Source organism: Amphiprion ocellaris, chromosome 2 (assembly GCF_022539595.1).
Source record: "Amphiprion ocellaris isolate individual 3 ecotype Okinawa chromosome 2, ASM2253959v1, whole genome shotgun sequence".
NCBI lineage: Eukaryota > Metazoa > Chordata > Actinopteri > Pomacentridae > Amphiprion > Amphiprion ocellaris.
In genome coordinates, this window is record NC_072767.1 from 39912105 (window position 1) to 39934494 (window position 22390).

General features: G+C 39.8%; 1 protein-coding gene across 1 annotated transcript in view; it reads right to left on the reverse strand.

Moving 5' to 3' along the window:
- Positions 1-240: 240 nt before the first annotated feature.
- The window catches only part of ell (elongation factor RNA polymerase II), a 36310-nt gene continuing 14160 nt past the window's right edge, over positions 241-22390 (reverse strand). Inside the window, exons 3-12 of the mRNA XM_023267264.3 lie at positions 13080-13201; positions 11570-11733; positions 9996-10246; positions 9747-9871; positions 6739-6814; positions 4493-5108; positions 4049-4115; positions 3273-3444; positions 3092-3136; positions 241-3001 (exon numbers count right to left, since the gene is read on the reverse strand). Of these exons, the coding sequence (XP_023123032.1) occupies positions 2897-3001; positions 3092-3136; positions 3273-3444; positions 4049-4115; positions 4493-5108; positions 6739-6814; positions 9747-9871; positions 9996-10246; positions 11570-11733; positions 13080-13201 (1743 nt within the window). The 3' untranslated portion in view covers positions 241-2896. The remainder of the gene's footprint in view (positions 3002-3091; positions 3137-3272; positions 3445-4048; positions 4116-4492; positions 5109-6738; positions 6815-9746; positions 9872-9995; positions 10247-11569; positions 11734-13079; positions 13202-22390) is intronic.

Below are 22390 nucleotides of genomic sequence, written 5' to 3' on the forward strand. Positions count from 1 at the left end.
TAAAGTAGATGTTGTACTTAAAGGATTTAAATGTTTTTTTTTTAATTATGCTTTCTAACTTTCCTGCAGACAAAAAGGTCAAGAAATGCCACTTCTCTCCCTTCAACAAGTTAAATGCCATGTTTTCATGTTCACCCAGTCATATCATGTTTCTCTCCACAAAAATTAAAGATTTTTTTTTATCACATTCATTTTGGAAAAAGAAAACGGCTTCGTTATAATAATGGACAGCAACAACTGTTTCAGAAGTTCACAAATAAGGATTTTAAAGAATTTTATTGAAACAAAGATCAATTTCAGTCCCAGTCCCTTATGGTTTTCAAAAAGCGTGCTTTGGGTTTTAGCGTCAACATTTCATGACTATTCTCCAAAGCCCTCTTTGCTTATACAGCAGCATGTATATATTCCAAAGAAAAAAAAACCTATACAACAGGTCATTTTGGCACGATCAACTCATACAATGGTACTCCTGTGCTGGCATATCATTACCATCAAACAGTTTGCTCTCCATCAGATCCAAAAATAACATTTACTGATGATGAGCTAAATTCACAATGGATTTTTGACCGTAATAGAGATGTAATACAGTAATCATGTCTAAATGTTTCCAGAAAACAAGATACAGTAAGCACAGTGGAAAGTGTGGTTAAATGTCAAAGCACTGGGCCACTCTGGTGACCAAACATTCAACTAATTACACATCCTTCGTTTTCATCGAGTCCCAGATCCAGCCTCAGGCTACACCCAGAAGAGTTCAGCATTGCTGTGTTTCTGAGAATTGACTTTAGTGTTTTTCATATTAGGAGAGTGATAAAATTCAGAACCTGATGTTACATCTGAGTCCATGCAAATCCTGTCTGAAGCGAAGGAACCTCCTCTGGCTTCTCACAAGAAAACACTGAGAAACTTTGCACTGGATGGTAAATTATGCAGACAAAATGAATGATAACAGGAGGAAGAGAATACCGTGACATGTTCCAACATTTGGTAGAGCATTCTGTGTCATCCCACTTAAGCACTTTGGTATACATGCTGGTCAGAGCCATGTCTAATTGATTACATACAAATTCAGTTGGACTAGGCATTTGCGTGGATTTTGATATCCTTGGGCAGTTTTTTTTTTTCAAGTAAAGATACAAAGACTGTTCATTGTAACACATTCATAAAGCATGCACTCTGATGGACAAAGAGAAAAGTGTCATTTAGACAAACCCCCCCCAGGTAACAGCGAGATCAGGAGAAAAAGTGCTGATTTTTCATATTCACATAAAAAGACCAGTATAAGAGATGCATTCGCTGACTGATTCGCTTCCTCGCTCATCAGGTTCAGTTCTGATGCAGCATTTCTCATTTGTCTTCGGATACGTCGAGACTCGGTGCCTCTCGGAGAGGAGAGTCAATCCAGGAAACAGTTTTTCAGGTTGTTCGGCATGAACATGTGACATCACATTTGAAAAAGGCAAAAACTGGTCCTTCTCTGAGCGGGAGGTCCATCAGGCTCCGCTCAGAAGATGAACAAAGATGGCTTCATCTTAACAGTCGTCTCAAACAGACTAGCATGCGGGTCGATTAGCAGACAAAAACTAAATACTGTGATCTTTGTATAGACACTGTAAACATGGATTTAACGCTGCTAAAGGTGATAATGATGTAAGTGAGAAGATATCAGATATGTGGACTGATAGTTTAGAATATTTTGAAGATGAGAAGAAAAGGTCGGCTGATCTGCATCTCGTCTGCTTCATCTTACAATTAGAGGATCTTCCTTACAGTGATGAAGAGTAACACTGCCAATGAACTCTTCAGGTAACTTTGAATTATTCTGTTGCTACAAAAGCCATCAACCAGAAAGAGACCAATTAGGAGTTAAATATATATTTTTTTGCTGATACAATATGATGAACTATAACTAAGGACTGCTGCTGTAACCAATTAACAAGCGCTGCAGCTCGTCACGGCCGTGAGATTTGATCCAGAGGAAACTGGAAACTCATGTCCCCTTTATTAAGACATCTGCACGTGATTTTAGAAAAGAAAAGCCAAGCGCACAATCCTGCGTCTGACTGTGTGCATTTGTTTTGATTTAATCAACAGTTTTATCTGCATCTCTTTAAAAGAGAGAAAAAGAAAATTATCGCCAACAGATTGACAATTAGATGGACAAGGCAGCTTCTGAATAAAATACTGGCAGACATTCAAGATGTGAGGACAGAACATAAGAGACACAGCTTTTAAGTACTGATACTGAGGAGTGTACAGCAGACTAACTAACCCCCCCCCCACCCCCCCACCCCCGAGTTAAGCGTCCAAAATAAATAAAAAGAAAAACAAAGAAATAAGTTCAACATCACAACCATTTGATTCGGTATGTGGGGGGAAAACTGATGTATCATTCACTTAATTTTACTAAACTCAAAACTAATTTGTTGCATTTGGCGTACAAGCTGCACTTTTCGTCTCAGTGTCCCCTTTCTTTGAGTTTCAAAAGCAGGAAAGATAATTTGGAAATCTCCCAAGAATGTGGGAGAGTTTCCTTGTTAGACTCTTTCAGACCTCTGTGCATTATAAGCAGGGTGGGCTGTTGACAAAAACAAAGCCACAGAGAACCAATATTTCTGAATGCACTGTCATGACGCTGACAGACCTGGCCACACCAGGCACAGCCCCATCGTTGAAAAACAAAACAAAACAAAAAATAAATAAAATAAGAGGGAAGAGAAAGAAACAGATCTTGAGTCCTGCTTAGTCCCCACTAGAGCCTTTGGCCCCAGTGAGGGGAATACTCCCTTCATGGCATTATTTATTCTATCTTTTTTTAGCGCAAGTGGAATCCAGAGTTTTCCTTTATCTGCTTGGTTTCCAGAGATAACAGGGAAACAATGTCTAATAACTACTTTTAAAGTTGCTGTTGATCGTACATCGCAATAAGTTTCTTTATATGTGCCAGTTTGTTGTGTAGATATTCACAGCGATTCTTCTCTTGGCTATAGTATGGATTAGTCTGCAAGGGATATGAAAAAGCAGAGTCATAATCTGAGCATCTATATGGATACTTTATTCATCAAAAAACAGTTAAAGCTGCAAAACTCACCTTTTTTATTTTATGATACTCTTGAAGTATCTGATTGTGGATTGTCTGTGAAGAGAAAACAGATATGTAGACTGTTATGAATAAAACATATTCTATAAACTGTTGTTTTTTTAGCATTTCAAAGTGCTTTCTAACACACAATAAAAAATCTTTTTTTGTGTGTGTCCTTGAGGATATCTACCTTGTACTTGTCTGTGCCTTGTTGGAGCTGTTTAAGCTCATTGTCAAGCACAGTGAACTGCCGGGTGATGCCCTCTATTCGAGCATGCAGACCCCGGTACTCACTGTACTCAGCGTTGAAATCGTTTTTATACCTTTGACGCTGCTCCTGAGTGCCGATCACTGTGTACTTCCTAGGAGGAGAATACAAGAAGTGTTGCTAACAAGGAGATTTTAAAAGAAAGTCACAAAGTATACAGAAAAGAGTCATTAGAGGGAGATTCAATGAAAAGTGCCAATAAGACAAACTCCTTAAGTTAATTTCTTCCAGCAGCGACGCTGAGGGCTCAACCTCAGACAAAATAACATTATCCAACCCCGATGTGTGGACCGAGGACAATAACTTGAGCCCTATAGCTCATAATGATCACAATAACGCCTCAGAAAGTGTAACTTCCACTAAATCTCAAAATACGAGCATCATGTCAGTGTGTTTAGTTTTGGCCGAGTTATGGACCGTGAGAAGGAGTGTAATTTTTGACACAAATTGCAGCAATGAAGGAGCCGTGTGTCAGCCACAGCTCCAACTGTGGACCGTGTTGGCAAAATGACAGTAAGTAATAAGACGTTTTCAGAGCACCAGCATGCACCTGTCTCCTTCACTTGTTTTTCTCCTGTGTTTTTGTCATGTCTGGCCCTCTCTGGGCCCCATGGAGGTACATCTCAAATGTGAGAAAATCTCCAGTGAACTTAAGGAGAATGACAGCTGTGGAATCTACTGAGAGAAGAAGTACTCACGATAAATAGTCTACCACCTCAGGTGATGTTGAAGAAATACTGGGACTGTTGCACATGCCATTCAGATCTGAAAGAAGGACACACAGTTGGAAAATGAAATTAATCTGAGCATGTTGTAGTCTGCATAAAACCTGATTCAAATGAAAAAGCAACAGCAGAAAAGGATGAATCAGTATAATTTCTTGTTGTAAATCATTAAGCACCACTCTTAAATGTGTAAAAATCCTCCCAAGACGCCTCCTGCCAGTTGGTTTTACAGGTGTGGATTTTACTGAAGGCTCAGAGCTGAACAGCAGGGGTCTCAGTTTAATCAGGAAAGAACACTCTGGTCACATGACGCATCACCTACTCATAGTGATGACTAACTGGTGTCCATCCACATATCAAGTACTACTTTTATTCAGAAATCTCTTATCTAACGCTATGACACTGTGTTACTCTCACCTGTGCTTTTGTGTGGAACACTGTTGCTTTTGAGGTTTCCTGGGCTCAACTCACAGTCTCCACATACAGGCTCACGACTTTTCCTCTCCTTCTCCTGCTCCTTTTCTCTCACCCTCTCCCTGCCTTTGCTCTTCTCCTTGTCTTTATGCTTTTTTGACTTCTTCTTGGACTTGTTGTTTAGGGATGAAGAGGGACTCTTCTCCCGGGGGCCCTCCAGGACTGTGTGTCCAGGGGACGACGTGCTGATGTTGGACCGGCTGGACGCACTGACCGCCATCGACACAGAGGACAGCGAAGGTGGCTGACTGAGCCTCTCGGACACCGCTGTTTCCTGAGAGTCGCAGTCGCGCCCGTTGTGGCTGGAGTCATTGCTGACATCCGACAACGCTTCGAAAGGGCGAGGGATGTCGAGCACAGGGAGCTGCTGGGAGCTGGACGTCATGCCGCCATCTGACACAGAAACTGCAGCTCCTGACTGCGCTCCGCCTGCCTCTCCTCTGCCGTTGGAAGAGCTGAGTTTGCCATTAACCGGGGCTGTTGCAGCCTTGCTGGCGAGGTGCGATATCCTGGGCTTTTTGTTGACAAGAGGGTCGATGAAGTCAGCAGCAGGCCGTTTCTGGCAGAAAAATGGCAGTTTCAGTAGCAGCCCCACACACAGCGTTCAGCATGAATTCATTTGAACTCAGAACGATGAACAAAATGGTCTAAGGAGGTCATGGGAGCGTTCAGGGGAGAGAATTAAGTATGAGTAGATAGATGGACAAAGCAGCATAGAGAAAGAGCATTAGAGGATCTGCCCTCTCAGTAGCACAGAGATTATGATGACTGCACCACCTTTTCATAATACCAGAGATTACATTACAGACGGGCCCTGTTTGACCCAGCCCTCACTAAAGACTGTGGGCGAAGCACACGCAATCACTTTGTGTTGGCTCCTCCAACAGGAAGACTTGAGGGTGTGAAACAATAGCGAGAAGCAGTGAGGAGCTTCGCTTTGACCTGCAAGGCTCTCTTGAAACCAGTTTTTCATGAAGCAATCATGACAACATTCATCTTTGTTTCATTGTCTTTTACCCCACTGTTGCTCTGCAATCAAATGTCCACCTACAGATGACAGCTGTGATGAAAACATAGTCTTCTTTACCGTCCAAACAATGAAGGAGGATAGATTTTATGAAAAGGAAACTATGCTTTAATGTCTTTTTAAGTGTGTGCAAGACCTTGGCTTGTTTGTATGGCAGCACTCCTTCACCAATCTGAGGTTTACCTGCTGTGATGCTCCCTTTGTACCAATAAAGCTAGAAATGGAGCTTGGGGTACTGTTGTCTAATGCGTGTGCTGTATTCACTGAGGGAGGGAGCGGAAAGGACGGGGCATACAGTAGGTGTCTGAGGTGAGAACAACCTGAGAGGAAGGAGCTATTAATACACCAGAGCAGCTCCTCCTCCCTCCACCTAATGGAAGTGGAAATAATGGTAACTTTCAGGAGTCTGGACACGAAAAATGAATCAAGCAATAAGCAGAGAGAAAAGAATTTCACTAAATAAAGTGGATCATGAGGGATATTTTTATTTCAAAATAACATCAAATCATCATGTAGCCACTGTATATTTGTTTAAAGATTGCAACCACTAGTAAGTAAATGAAACCAGTTCAGGAAACATACTGCAAATTCACTCCTGAAATTCATTGAAGAAGAAAAAAATGACAGGAAACTATTTTACAGGGAGCTAGAAAAATTACAAAAACTGTCCCTGGGAAATACCAGAAAATACTAGACTGCAAATACAACCCAGTTAGCAGGCTGTAGTGCTTGTTAAGCTGATACTTCAATGAAAATCTTTGGTGAAAATTAGATTATTTCAGTTCCTCCCTCCCTTCAACAGGCTTAGTTTGAAAAGAGCAAACAGCAAAAACAAGCTCTGATTAAATATTCTGAAACATTATATTAGCGTATTCAGCCTCTACTAAGCTAACATTCTTGTGCAATTACAACCTAGAAATGAATATAATGAAAAATGTCTGGAACTCTCTCACAGGATTCTTCTATTTTTAAATGACTATAAAATGGCTTTCATAATTTGGGCCCATTTTCATAAAAATAGCCACTAGTCATACCCGAACGGCCAAAATAAAAGATTAGTTCCTGCATAGTTAGTTGAAAGTCAAAGCAGAATGGCAGCTGAGGTCCAGGAAGGAGTGTCAAAGTGAGGTAGAAGAGGCAGTAGTAGGAGGAGGAGGCTTACCTGAGATGGAGAGCTGTTGGCCAGCTCTTTGGGTGGGCTCTCTGGTGGAGGGGCAGCACTGTTCTGGGCCTGTTTTCTAAAAAGGTACATGCACAGACAGACAAATACACAAGAAAGCTTGATGTAAGTTCTGGGGAATGTAAACCTTGCATACCAGCGCTGCAGGAAACTGCTTTATCTATCCAACCACCCTGATACAGCGTTTGCACTAGCACGAATGCAACAATTAAACTAAATTAGACACACCTAAGTGTTTGAACAGACATTTGGTGACAACACCTCAACACATCATGGAATCAGTTACAAATTTATTTGTAGTGACTTATACCCTCAAAGTTTGTAAATTTCCTATATCGATAAAGGGCACTGTGCTACAAACCATCTAGCTGCCGTTTCTTCAGTGACAAGCAAATTGTATGTCTGAGGACTTCAAAGACAAGTTACAGTCATTTAGTGAAGCTTAGTGGGTCGCTATGACAACTGAGTGAAGGAGGAGGTACTTGACAGCGCAGCATTGTCAAAAATAGAAGAGGCAAAGTTACAATAATTGAATTTCTACAGTTTTTTAACCAGCTTAAGGAGTCCTCAGTATTTTTTAATGTTTAATTCAAATGTTTTATAATCTCACAGACACTGCTGGATGTTTATTAAATGGCTGAGCGGTTTTAGCAGCTACTTCAAGACAAGTGAGGAAGTGGTATGACACTCCAGAGTGACAGAGAGAAAGCGAGGGAGGAAGAATATGGCACTGGAGCTCACTTTGGGTATGGATGCTGTTTGGCCGGTTTACCAGCGCGATTAAAACAACACTGACTACATGCTCATTCAAAGCAATATGGGACGTGGTGCAGCTGTTTTCATACCACTCTATCCCTGACCACCTCCACAAGTAGTTATAGTTCCTGCAGTATTCACACCTGCATTTAGTGATGCTCACTTGTGATCACTTCAAGCAGCAGCACCGGGTGTGAACAGAGCCTCATTATGGACCAGATGAATCTGTCACACAGCAGCAGCCAAAACAGAAGAGCAATTCCACCATACAGCTGTCTAACCGAGATAAACTGCGCTTAACTTAGCAAAGATAAAGCTAGTTCAAAGCATGGCAGTCAAACTATTGATCCTTTTTATTTACAGAAACTTAAAATATACACAAGTAGTCAAGAATTAATTATTGAAGCACTCTGTTCTAGCTGGGGTTAAAGTGTCAACCAATGCAAATACGGACACTAAAACAACAAACACGACTTTTGAGTCAAAATGTAAAGAACATTTTGCACATGCAGAGATCTCGCTGCCACATCTGATGACATTATCAGTAGGGGGCAGTTGGGTACACAAAGTCCTGCCAATGCCCCACCCTTGTTAAATCAGAGTGTGTGTGTGTGTGCGCGTGTGTGTGTGTGTGTGTGTGTGTGTGTGTGTGTGTGTGTGTGTGGTGTGGACAGTCAGACGGGCCAGAGCTACGAGTGAGACAGCAGGCCAACAATATGGCTGAACCTTGGACCGGTGCCACCTCACACACAGATCTGCATGTGCTGGAACACCGTTGCATCATGTGCGTTCTGGTCATGTTGCTGCGCTACTCCTGCGTGACCGACTGCATTAGCTCAAAACTCTAGAGGAGCTACGAGAGGGGGAGGTGGTATTAGGTGGGAGGCTGTGGTTGTTAGTCAGCTGATAAACTCACAAACAGAGCTCAAAGTACAGTAAAAAGAGAGACACAAATAGAGTGAGTATGTGCAGATATGCATGCCTTTGTAAACAAAACACAAGCACGTACACAGACACAAAACACACTGGGTGATCAGAAAACCATAACAGTACTGTAATAAATACCACCTTTGTGAAAACTTTTTTGAAATTTTGATTATATTTTGAGGTATTTCTAACATTGTTGTTCATCATATGTGAAATTTAGGTGGACAAATTACTAGGGACACCTTCCAAAAACCCAATATGAAACCGACTACACCCTCAACTTTGTCTGAACAGAAAGTGGACATTTTAGGTGCATTAGGTAATATATGCTGCAGGACTATCGCACTGCATTGCATTACACCATATGCACATTTCTATTGTTCTTGTCACTCAGTGTTGACATTCTAACGGCCTTCAGAGTTGTGCCACAGGTAAGCTTATCGTGGAGAACGGTGGCTATTCTTGAGTCCACTATGTAAACACAAACTGAGCACTGAACATTGCTGCCTGCTCTATATATAGCTAGTTGGGAGCTTGCTTTTCCTTAGTGTCCCAGATCCGGAGAAACCAAATTTTTCCACTGGGAAGAAAGCCAGCAGCTCATGCTGTCAACAAATACAACACTTACATGAAAGTCAGTGGAATACACAGGAAAAAATGTCTTCCTGGTAACACATAGAGACACTTGCAATTCCAATAAACAAAAAAGGAGGGTTTGATACAAGTCCTGCACATCCCCACTAATATATGACACAACTCCAGACTGCAGTGAAAATGGAAGCTAAGTTTCCCAGATCTGAATCCAAACTAGCTTTATATATACACATACCAACTACAGCTCACACACAGTAGTTTTAATTAGCTTTGCCAAAACATGTTTCAAAGCAAACACGCTGCATACATAAGTAGCATCCTGTACAGATTCTTTCATTCCAATGCTCTATACTTCCTACATACTAAAGCCATAATTCTGTGGTTTCACTCATGACAAACAAAACAAGTTGCTTTTATTAGTTTGCAGTATCAGATCCTACACCACCCTTCAACTTGTAACACGAGGATAGTCTACCCAGCTCATAAATGTATATCAGATACAACAAATAAACACAATAAACACTCCATTCCAGTACTACAGAATCAGCTATTGTTACTGTTAAGCCACATGCTTCAGGCTGTCAGTATACTATGTAAATGAGAAAAATTTACCCCAAAAGTGGTAAGACAGAAGTATAGCTGCAGCAAAACACACAAATTACATCCAAACTTAAATATATATACTTTTATTATATGCTTTCTCTCCAACATACCTGAATAGAATTCTCTTGAGAAGCTGCTGGTCTCCTTCTGTGTAGCCTGGCCAGTCCTTCTGAACTTCCTTATACAAAAAGTCCTTCAATGTGAAGGTGTTTTCTCTCCCATTCAGGTTTGCCACCTAGGAAAATAATCAGGGCCATGGGTGAGTCGCTGGTTTCTACTAGATAATCAGAAGGGATAACTTCACTTTGTGGTATAAGTGACGGTGAAAACGCTAAGCTAATGTAAGTGCTGTGTGTGACCTGTTGCAGGTGGCTGTCCAGAGAGTCTTTGTCTAATGGCGAGAGGCCATCCTTCTGCAACCTCAGGATCAGCTCGGGCTTTTTGTAAGGCTTGAGGGCCAGCAGGTGTATGAGGCGCTCTCTGAGCGGCCGGTGCTGAGTTGTGCTTTTCTTTAGTGTACTGCTAGAGATGATGACAGGCCGAGATGTCCTCCGTAGTGGAGCGATGTCGGAGAGGCCCGGTGCCGGTTTCCGGATCTGAACCTTCTTACCTGAGAGAAAAAAGAGAAGTGAAGGAAGAGTTTGACGTTATAGAGAGTTTCCAAGGCAAAAGCCAGGCGAATTAGAAAATACTCAGGGTTCTATGCTAAAAAAAATACTGATTTCAGTGATGACAATTTTCTATTTAGACAAAATTTTGTCAACTTTTCCCCATTGCTCAGTCTGTATGCCCTTTTTTGTACAATTCAAACTGTAAATCTGTACTATAAACTCTACTCGGGATTCCAAGTGGGGCTTGGGTAGCTGAAAAGAATGCGCTAAGAAGAATAATAGCATGTTTCAGTTCATTTACATGGTATAATGAGATTTCCCATTTATGAGAGTTATATTTATTAAAGGAATTTAGTGAACTATACTATAATCTATCACAGAAACAAAAGCACTCAGAGAAAATGACTCATCAAGTGACATTCTGGTTGGCAGTCAGTGCTTGCTGATTTTCTTAAGAACAAAAAACTGTAATTTCGCCACAAAATATTTCTGTAAACAAATTTTCACTCAGTAATTATTAATGGCTGAAAAAACTTGCAGATGACTCATAAATAATGTATCATGAATGATCCTTGGTGTTGCCATTTGCACTCAAATGTACCTTCCATTGCAAACACCAGATATTATCACAGCCTCTCTCACAACCTTTTTTTCAGGTCATATACTGAGACGGAAAAACTGTTTGGTTCCACAGCACACTTGGACTAAACATTTTTGAGTCACTGATCAACAGAGACTAAGCTTACACTGGATTTCTTTCTCTGCAGGCACTGAGGCAGGACTGCTGTGGCTTTTTACTGCAACTGTAGCCCTATGTGTTTTTTAGCACAGGTCTGATACGAAAACAGAAAGTCAGGAGGTTGACGTGCTATGCCTGGGGACATTTCTGCCTCTGTGCATTTAAATTACATTCACGGGGTTAGGGAGGATAAGTGAGTATGTGGTGCTTTATATTTTTGATCACTGAGGAACCAAAACCATCAAATTCAATAAAGTCGCTGTTATGGTTGAGGCGTACTGGCAGCGTGCTGGCTTTCTGCCGCTCGTCCCCAGACTCAAACAACCCGTCTGGTCCAGTGTGAACCCATTCACTGGCAGAGCAAAGCAGCACAAACAAACAGGCTCTCTGGGTGTTTTCATTGTACAGACATTTTTCCAGTGTTTTCCTGCCTCTTAAGTCTCAATACCTTGATGGTTTCTAAGAGAAAATATCTCTTCTTACCAACCAAAAGCTGAGGTAAACCCTGATCTTAGCAAGTATGTGACTCAAAATGACCGACTGGTTGGTGGTGTTCATGTGTCACAATTTAATGTCTCCTCACCTACATATCTTCCCCCAGGCTTGATGACGATGGCACTCCTACTGCGAGTCTCCTCCTCAACCTGGGCCATGCTTTCCCTGGCCTTCTGGTACGAGTCGTCTGTGGCACATACTGTAATCTTGTCCTGGATCCCACCCAGACAATCCAGCTGAATGCTCCCTTCACTGCCAAAACAAAGAAGAGACGTTGAGAGAGAAAGATAGAAGTAGAGTGTGCAGAAGTATGAATACAAAAGGACTGAAAGGGAATCACACTTCACAGAAAAGCGTGTTATAGTTAAGAGAATACTATTGTAAAGTGTTGAGCATAAATCCATGACAGAGTTTTTCATTATTTACCTTAAATTTATAATGTATAGCATATTAAAGATTAGCTATTTGTAATACTCCCTTCCTTCACTGTGCATTCCTGCCCAGATAAGATCTATTAAATCCCTTGAAGGCACCGCTATTGTTTTTAATTTTTTTATTTCCACCCAGCTGTGGGATCTGCATCACATCCTATTCTTTCCTGACTTTCCAGTTCTCTTTGATTCCCCTCCACTTTGATGAGGATTTGGCAGAAAATGAGATGGTGCTGGCACTGTCAGTGGAGGATGCCGTTTGGGTTTTAGACTGCAACTCAAGGTTGATTAGGATCCAGTCAGATATTTGAATTAACTCCACCTGACCCACTTGTTAAAAATACTTTCAGAATAATGGGGTCAGAAACTTGACAGTCGGAGAAGTAGAAGATTCTTGTTGTTCCTCGTTCTGCTTTGCTACTTCCTTCCTCTTCAACATAGACATCTGCTTGTGATCAATTGTTTCAGTCAGCAGTTTTAAATGTGTTAAGACTATAGAAAACACACAGAATGAGGCTACTGGGCTTAGATTGCAAAGAGGACTTGTGTCATTTCGACTGCTGCTACAGAAACCACATGCAACAGTCGCAGAGTTAAACTTTATTCAACACTTACTTTACATTTCCACTGAAAACACAGCATAACAAAAGCTATTTCTACTTTAAACTTCATTTTTAATTCACAAAAGCTTATTCTGTTTAATAACTGAAGAACAATGAAGACAATTCTGACTGGACATTGACTGAACACTGAAGGTCACTTTGCCTTTATCACCTTTTTATGCTTGTTTTCCTAAAAATGAACAGGGCAAAACAACATCATTACCCATTTGCACAGCCCATAAACCTCAGAGTAGCAGCTTTTCATTTTGTGACTGTTATCTGGAGTCAAGGTCTCCATTATGTTTATCAGGGGTGCCTGTAAAGTATCTCACTGAGAGTCCGATCCAAGTCAGGTTGTAACTACCTTAAACAGACTGTCTGTCTGCAAACACTCATAAGGTAATTCAAGTTCAAATACTCTTGAATACTTCGTCAGAGCTTAAAGGTAATAAATCAGACGGTACATATGAGTGTGACATTGCATGTAGTGAATTTCTGTTAAGTGAAATTAGGAGAAAGAAAAGAGAAGAGTAGGTGAATGTGATTCTGTGCTGTTTGTTCTCACCTGGTGATGTACTGCTGGATGCAGTCGAAGCTGCCCTGGGGGTTATCTCTGCCCACATTTGACAGGTAGAAAGTAAACGTTTGCAGTTCACTGGAATTTTCTGACCGTGGTATTGAAATTTTCTGTTGAAGACAAAGACAAATACATGAATGTATTAAATCAGCTTGAGATATAAAAGTTCTTGAAGATTTGGTGTTTTTTGAGGTTGTGGTATCACTCCACTGAAATTTTAAAACAAAAATATTTGTTTCCCAGCCTGTCATAAGCGTGAGATTTCTGGATTCTTTTTTGGACTTGGATACCATTAGTTTCAGGATATTTTCTAAACAAGCAACACAATATTTGTAGGTTAAAACTCATTAATTTTATTTATTTATTTATTTTTTACATCTCATGTATTCAGTAATATAAAAAAATGTCAGTGAGGCGCACATTGAAAACCTTGAACTGAACCTTGATCTGAGAAAACTGAATAAGTTCCAGGCATTTTGTTGCTTATAAACAAAATGCATCTAAAGCTATAACCTTGTCTTCTTCCAGCATATATCTACTTCTGCTCAGTGTTTTGTGATCCCAACTTGCAATTGAGGGAACCTCTAAATTACTGCAGCAGAAGAACTATGACAGGTATTTCTGCAGTCTGTGGCCTTCGACAGTTATTCAAATCCCATCCCATCCCATCCCCATAATTATCTTCCTTCGGCACTAGAGGTGTTGCATTTAAAAGACTATGGAGGAAGCAGAGTTAACCAGGATCAACTAGCTTCTAAACTCCAGAAACCTCTCATTATAAGCAAGCTGCTGGACACTTTGATAAATGGAGGAAATAATTTGACAAGTGACAAACGAGATTCAGATGCTGCATTTCTGCTATAAAAAAGATCATGCAATTATTAAATTTAGGTGTCAGGTGAAAGTGTTTGACACTTTAATTGCAGTGCAAACAACAGTGCTGGTAATCTTCTCAGAGAGTAATGTGAAAGAGGGAGCAGAGAAAACATGGGTTGGCTAAAAACTTGCCATGACACATTTCTGATTCACCTCAAGATTGTTTTATTGGGCAGTGAAATTGGTTCAACAGGTCCTGTAAATATAGTCTTAGTCTGTAAGTCCAGGTCGAGGGTTGTGTTTGCAGGAGGTTCTGGCTGTCTGACTGAAATCAAGTGGTGTCACAGCCAAGGACCATGAATCACACTGAACCAGAATAACAAAGGATAACTGAAGTTGCCAATTATATGGTTCTGGAAGCCTTTTGAACAGTGAACAGTTCATTGCTAGTGACCCAACCTATATCCGAGGCTCAGCTTGTGACTCACAGGCCTATTCCTCAATGTTGGGACTGATGTAGTCAGACTGCAGGCAGCTCAGCTCTGTTTACCAAAGTTCTCAACACGTGTGAAGGCTGCAGGTGGCCAGATTTAAATAAATACAATGACCTTTATTTGTGTTGCTGCAAGACCTGTGCTCTCAGTTACTCACAACTCTGCAAACCAGCGTAACATAACACCTTGTGCCTCTGCAGCAGCTTAAGAAATAAAGGCAAATTTGCATCTAAAATCATTTGAAATAACACACTATTGTAACGTAGCTTTGCGTTTAATTATCTACAGAATCACCAGGAATAACACAGCTGTAAATTGGGTATTCTAGGATACTGGTAAGTACACATTTTTCATAGCAAAAAGCAGAGAAAGCATGTTGTGTCAGCAAGTGTAGAAAAAACCTCATTGTAACCACATATATTAACATCACCAGTTCAGAACATGACTGTTGGGATCTGCAGGTTGAAGCATGAGGAAGTGGTTGAAGCCATTCGTGGAAGGAGTAACGAAAAGTGTCAGCAAAATCACAGCTGACGTGGACTGCCAAAGTTCAGCTGCAACAATTCAACAACAGTGGTCTCAGACTACGATCTAGATATATGATAACATCTACACTGATATAATTAGTGTAGAGAATAACTTAATGTTACTTTACACAGTTTAACCTGTGTGTTTGTTACTGGTAATGAACCCAAAACGCACCAAGAGGTAACGCTATGTGAACCACCCCTTAAACAATCAAACTTAACCTCCACTTCACTTAATCGCTTCTTTTGAAATTATCGCTGTGGGAATAAAACTCCTTTGATGTCGGCTGCAGGTGTAAGCCTGTCACTGGCTGTCTACGTGCTACCATTTTCAAAATCCACTTCACAACAAGAAACAACAACAATCACCTCCGGACAAGTTTTTGCTGAGGATTTGTATGTTCCAGTAAGGCAGCCCTGTTCAATTTATTAAATGGTGCATTAAGTAGTCATTTTAATCACAGTTCTCAAATCTCAAATGTTCCACCAAAACATTTTCTCCGTCACTCTTTTGAGTTTCATTCTTTGCTTTACTCTGCCCATTACAATTGTGATTGGTTTAAAGAACTACAAACAAACCAAAAATGTTTTATTCCCCTGTAACAGAACGACAATAATATGCTCAGCAAGGCTACTGCAGAGGTGATAAAATAGAAAGTAGGACAGCTTATAGAGATAGTGTCTCAAACAACTTTACATCCGGCTGTAATAAGTTTGCATACAGTTTAAGTTTCACAAGATCTGCAGTCATATGTCACTGAAAACCTCCATCCATTCATCCATTATCTATACACTGCTTAATCCTCACTAGGGTTGCAGGAAGATAGAGTCTATCCCAGCTAACTTAGGGTGAATTCAGGAGACACCCCAGACAGGTCGCCAGTCTATCGCAGGGCTACATATACAGAGGTACAGATATACAACAAACAACACTCACATTCACACCTACGGATAATTTAGAGCTACCAAATAACCTCATGTTTTTGGACAATGTGAGGAAGCCGGAGTACGCAGAGAAAACCCACACATGCACAGGGAGAACATGCAAACTCTACGCAGAAAGACCCCGGGAAGGCCGTGATGCAAACCATGGATGTTCTAGCTGCAAGGCGAAAGTACTAACCACCAAACCACTGTGCAACCCTCGTTGAAAACCTGCTGTTATAAATATATATAATATAGTGTAACATAGAGCAACTTTCAGCCAAATGATGGGGACCTGCTTTTTCAAACAACTTCACACTTGACACTACACCTGGGATCTTTGGCCCCCAGAAATACACCCACGAAGTGTTGAATAGACTGGCTGGCAAGAACAGCAGGGAGTAGGCACACACAGACCCCTTTATTTAAGTACTGAATGTTCTTGCTATTTATTTTTAAATTTGCACTAACTGAATCTCTTACACCCAGTAGGCACTAGATCTGAAAGCACCCTTTGCCAAGTCCTACCTGAAGCTGCTCTAAGTCCCAGCTAAATCAATCAGCCAATGCAGCCACTGTTGGCAACAAGAAGACAGCTCAGGACAACCCACATATTCACTTTTATCACTACAATAAAATGTTGTCCACAGCAAACAGAGAAAATATATGCTCATTCTAGGATCATTGACAATTTCGTATTCGTTGTTTGAAGGTGTTGGAGATGATAAAGCTAGCAGCTCTGCTCAGCCTAAACCACACTGTAGAAACAGAAAACATGATGTGACATTTTGAGAACAAGAATTTTATGTTTATGGAAAGAAAACCAACCGTAATACTTCCTCTACCCTATCATGGCGTTGAAAGACAACTAAATGTACCGTTTGTACCATTTTAAATTCATGTCATGTTTATCTGAAAACACAGAGGACCAGAGGAGATGGGTTGATTGCGTGAATCCAGTTATAATTAAGAGGCTGAGGAACTGGCTGAAAGGCAGGGCACAGGGGAGTGAGTCAGTTGACTCACTGACTCACATTGTAGAGCATGAAAGAGTGAGAAGAGGCTCCTCCACACCAACTGGCTCTGGACGCCAGAATAACCAACGTGAGAGCGCTACGTGCATACATTAACTTACTCATCCATGAAAGAGCGCAGTTTCAAAAGAAATGGATCATCATTGAGATCAAAGCTGACACTCCTGTTTGCTGTTAGTAAGTGGGGATTTTCTCTAGTTTGTCTTTACTGTGCATCTGCCCTACTAAAGTCTCTTTGAGTGTTGCTAACAAATAATTTAATTGCCTAGTTATATGCGCATACAAAGTTTGCTTGATTATGACTAGATGAACGGGGTGCATGTGTGCATTTTTTTTGTTTGAAATTTATAGATATAGAAACAACAGAATATCACTGTATTCAATAACCGAGGAACTTTCTGACACACTAAAGATATAAACAGTAAAACTAACTGTGAATTGAGCACCAAGCACACTTTCTGGACTTTCATGAAGAGGATTACTGTCGCTGTACATACTGTAACTTCAAGCTAACATTCCTTTCTTAACCCACCTCCTGTTTCATCCTGCAACAGACTAAAAACCACTATGTCAAGATCAGTTAGACTCACAAATTAAAACCCTTCCAGGTATTTCTAAATCAAAGCTTTGGAAGAACTGAGAGCTTTAGCCTGATGTTTGCCACAAAACCCAGACAAAACAGAGCAACGGAAAAAAACAGGACACACGAGAGCATGAAGTGGGTTTTAAACAGGTTGTCCATCATGTCCTTGTTCCGAGGCAGCTGGTCTCATCTTCTCATTCTGTGTAGCATTCAAAAAAACAATGCCTCTTTTCAAACTGGGGTTGTTCAAGTGGCGGCCGACCCCCACACTCTTCATCCAGTCCTCTCTCCGGGGCCGGTGGAGAGGAAAGGAGCAAATACAGAGAAATCAAATCAGACAGACACAGACAGGGCTCTGGCACAATAAGACAACATGAAAGACTTCTGTAACTAGTCAGCAGTCTGCATTCATAATCCCAAAAACACTGTGGTCAAAGAACAAACTTAAACTGGCTAACTTCACTGAGCAGTTAAATCTGTTCATGCAATCTAGTTATGTGTTGAGAATATGAATCAAGATAATAAGATAATATGTCTGACAAAAAAGTTGCATCTGGCAATAAAAAAAAAAAAAGTATTGCTTCGCCTTGTACTGGTTTTGTCTGTTGGCGGTTTTTGGCCTGGGCAAGAACAATTTTAAAAAGTGAGATGAGTAACAAACAGAGGCCAAATTTCATTTTTAATTCACATACAACTGTTTTGTTCAGCTAAAAGCCATGCAGACAGTTCTCTCACAAGCTCGCTTCCACTTGACCTAACTAGTGCCAATAGTGCCAGATACAACATAAAATCTACAACTGCTTTTGAGTCACATACGCACAGTGTGACTGGTTTGTCAGGACCACAGAGAGCAAGTCAGAAACAAACAGCAATTCACTGATGGATGAGAATGATGTGGGAGAGAGCAAGAAGAAAACAATACAAAAGAACAAATTAACAGTACATCTCTGCAAACTCATTGCCACAAATGCAACACTGACACAGGAAGGGAGCATTTGTCTGTCACATTCACAAACACCAAACTGCACTTAATGACCTCATATTTGAAGTCAGTACAGCTAACAACATAATGTGTGTAAGAATCAGAATTAAATTTAAGATCTCATCATTCAAATCACCGTTTTTCAGGTTTTAAAATATGCACCCAAACCTCGTGGGGAAAAAATAATCCATCTTGAAACCATTTTCAGTCTTTGGATTCTGTCCTTTCTAAAAAAGTGCGTGTGTACAAACTTCTGTCAGGGCTCAGCGAAGGCTGAACCAGATGAATGAATACTGTATGAGTGAATGAATATGGGATCTCGTCGTGACAGCCAAGCCATCTGCTCTGTAATTTATCCACTTTCACACTTCTAACCAGCATTCTGATCTCACCATTAACAGACTTTTCCTCAAGGGAGGCTGCTGCGTCAGTAACATGCATTACTGAAATCATCAGACAATAAACACCAGGTCTATCTGTGGCACACGTGCAACTGAACACATGTATGTGTTCCCAACACACTTCAGCTCATGTTAAAGATTCTGATAATACAACAAGCCAGGGCCGCACTGAATTATCTGGCTACAGAGATAAAGTCAGGTTGCCAGAGCAGACATGTTGGTACAAATAAAAATGAATTTTACTTGAAGAAAAAGGATTAATTGAAAGTGTTTGAAAGAGTCTGGCTCTGTGCAGGATTGCAGTGTTCTGCAGTGCACCAGTCTCAATTTTACACAAAAATATTGACAGCAGGAAGGCAGCACAAAAAGCACAGATACAGCCAGAGAAGGTTGTTGTGGGTACAGACTGAATATAACACTTGGCATTTTGTTAACAATCAATAAAAACTTGATTTGAAATGAGGGATTTACTGAAATAATGACTTTCTATTGTAAAATGTAGAAATCACAGACCTGAGCTACACCAGTGCTCACGTCCAAAATCTTACAGGCACATTTTTCAACACAATATGCGCATAAAAAAAATTCATGTTGAACAAATCTGCTGGGCTGCTGGAATCCAAGGTCTATTTATTTATCTGGAAAGCGAGTGCACCGAGAGCTTGGACTGGATTCACTTGATTCCCTGAGTGACACTTCCAACCTTAAAAATACATTTTAACAAGCTGTGTGTCTATTAAACTCCAGCAATTAGCAGAATACAGTGTTGGCATATGTTGAACTAGCAGTTGTTTTTTCCCCTTTTATCCATGTCAATTTTGACAATGTTAAGCTGCTTATATACCTGTAGGATACAAAGTAAATCAGTCACTGTTCTATTTATTTTCTATTGCATTTTCAACTTTTATCCTTTTGCATTGGTGGAAATCTGCACCCTGTACTTCAGAGCTGAGTATTAAATGGAGTATTAAGGAGAACCAATATAACAGGCACAGATCCATGTTCTTGCTGAGACATTTTTGACATTTCAAGCCATTCAATTTTCAGCCAGCCTTACAAAAAGTGTTTATATACAGCAAATTTCTGTTTGTAATTATGGCCACTGTGTTATCTGTAAGCACTAACATTTTAATAATGTCACCGCTGAGATCTGGGGGAAAGCTTCATGAGGATGTTCCTGAATGTACACAATGCAATGATCGCACACATTTGTCAATATGGTGCCAAACTGAGCTGGAGCTTTTTAATTCACATTAGATGATCAGTGTCAAACTTACATAAGATAATGGCCTGAGGTGCACACGAGGCAGTGCAAATGAGAGTGAATGTGTAGGAGGGGAGGATTAAGACAAATGTATGTATATGTGAAGTTTGATTGTGTATAAAGATGCTAGAAATTCTGCTTTTGTTAACACTGGGACCATGCTGACATAACGTGCCACACACAACCTATCAGGATAACATTTTGGACAGACATATTGCCAAAACAATCTTTGGACACAGCAAATCACTCAATGAACCAGGCCAGTGAATGTCAAACCAACCTGAAACTAACCAGTACAGAAGAGCAAACAGACTATCTATGCATGTCAGACTGATCAGGCTCATGCATGTTAACCCTTGCCAGAAGCAGCCGCTTGTGCAGAAAAAGCTGGTGAGCATGAGGGTGTTTATTGTCTTCATGAGGACATTTAATTGCTGATATAGTGAGCACTGACAGCCATGTGTCAGTTTTGTTATCATCATAAACAAGCAGGTACGAGCTGCTCACATTCCAAGATCCTACATAAAAAAATAATACTGTAAAACAAATGTGAAAATGTAGCAGCAAAGGTGCCAGAAAAAAAAAAAAATTTAAAATAGCAAAAATAATGGCACGTATCTGTAAAATAATTACATTTTTAGCTGATTTGAATGCAGTAATATTGTGTCACACATTGCACAAGAACAAATTATCATTTGTAAAAATACAGATCTCAATGCAGACATCATGTACAGTTTTGGCTTGTTGTTTTCCAGTCCACATGTAAATAATATTTTCTTCTGTGATATTAATAGATATTATTTGTAATTGAACAAAACAAGGAAAATCTGGTACATTAAATTAAAATGTAATAAATTCAAAATTATTTTAAATAATGACAAATATCTCTAAAATGATGCAATTTTTTGCTGATTTAGATATAGTAAAAAAATGATTTTACTGTCAAATGTTACAAAAAATAATTTACTATTTGTAAAAATAGAAATTTTTGATGTGAACATTATTTACAGATTTCACAAGTTATTTGTTTTCTTTACAGTTAACATGTAAATTTATACTTTTCTCTGGGATTTTACTGGTTATAATTTTCAATTTGTTTAAACAGAAAAATCTGTTAAACAACAATTTAAAAATTGTAGGTAATTTTTCAATCCTCTACATAGATGTTCCTTTCAAATAATGCTAATATCTCTAAATCAAGGCATTTTTTTGCTGATTTAAATATGTTTTTTTTTAAAAAGTGGTGATTTTACTTTCAAATATTATTTCAAAAAATTAATTACCATTTGAAAAACACAAATTTTGATGTGGACATTGATATTGTTTTTTCTACAGTTAACAAGTAAAATAATCATTTTTTTCTTGGATTTTACTAGCTATTATGTATAATTTAACACAACAGAGAAAACATATACAATAACAGTAAATTGTTCCAAAAACTGCTGTCCATTTTTAACAGTGTACATTGTGCATTCATTGACTTGTCTCTGTTACAGTACAAAAGGTAAGACAGGCAGCGGCAGGTAGGAGTAATATTAGTTTTGCTGCAGGGCTCAACACTAAAAACACAAACATTTGCAGCTTTCAGTCCGCTTTACTCGCTTTCTTTGCTTACTTAATTGCTATTTATTTTTGGCATTATTAAAAGTATACATTGCTGTTCATACTGATCATACTAGAAGTTCATCGTCCTTTGCAGTGTCTGACTGAGTTCTAAAGAACAGGGCAGTAGACATGACATTATCATAGGTTTCAGAGTATTTTTCCTGCCATGCAAGCAATATCATGGTATCAAGTTTTCTTTTGGCACATTTAGAAGGAAAAGCAAAACATATCAAATTGTGTGGCCAGCAGCAGGATCGGCCGGGTAACATTTGCCAAAAGAGGTCTGACAGCGATGCATTAATGTCCAACAATGCTGACACTGCACATGACACAATGGCAAAAAATACATCATTAAATTTACGACAGCTATGCTAGCATCTTTCTTGCTGCTTTCTGGAGGCACACATTTTAAGACATGGCATCGAAGTGTCATGTTGGGTGAAAAGGAGTTAGCTGCTGACACCAGTGTTGAAATGTCTGCTTATGTGTGTGTCAGTTGGTATTTGAGCATCGAAATGCTCTCATCAAAACTGTTTTCCTTGTCATGATGAATGTACGTGTATTTCTGGCTGTGACAACTCAGTTTTAAAAGTGCTAATTGCAGTGATTTGACAAGTTCGCCGTAACGAAACTCTAGGGATACCGTTTGAAAAATCGTTTTCTATTACT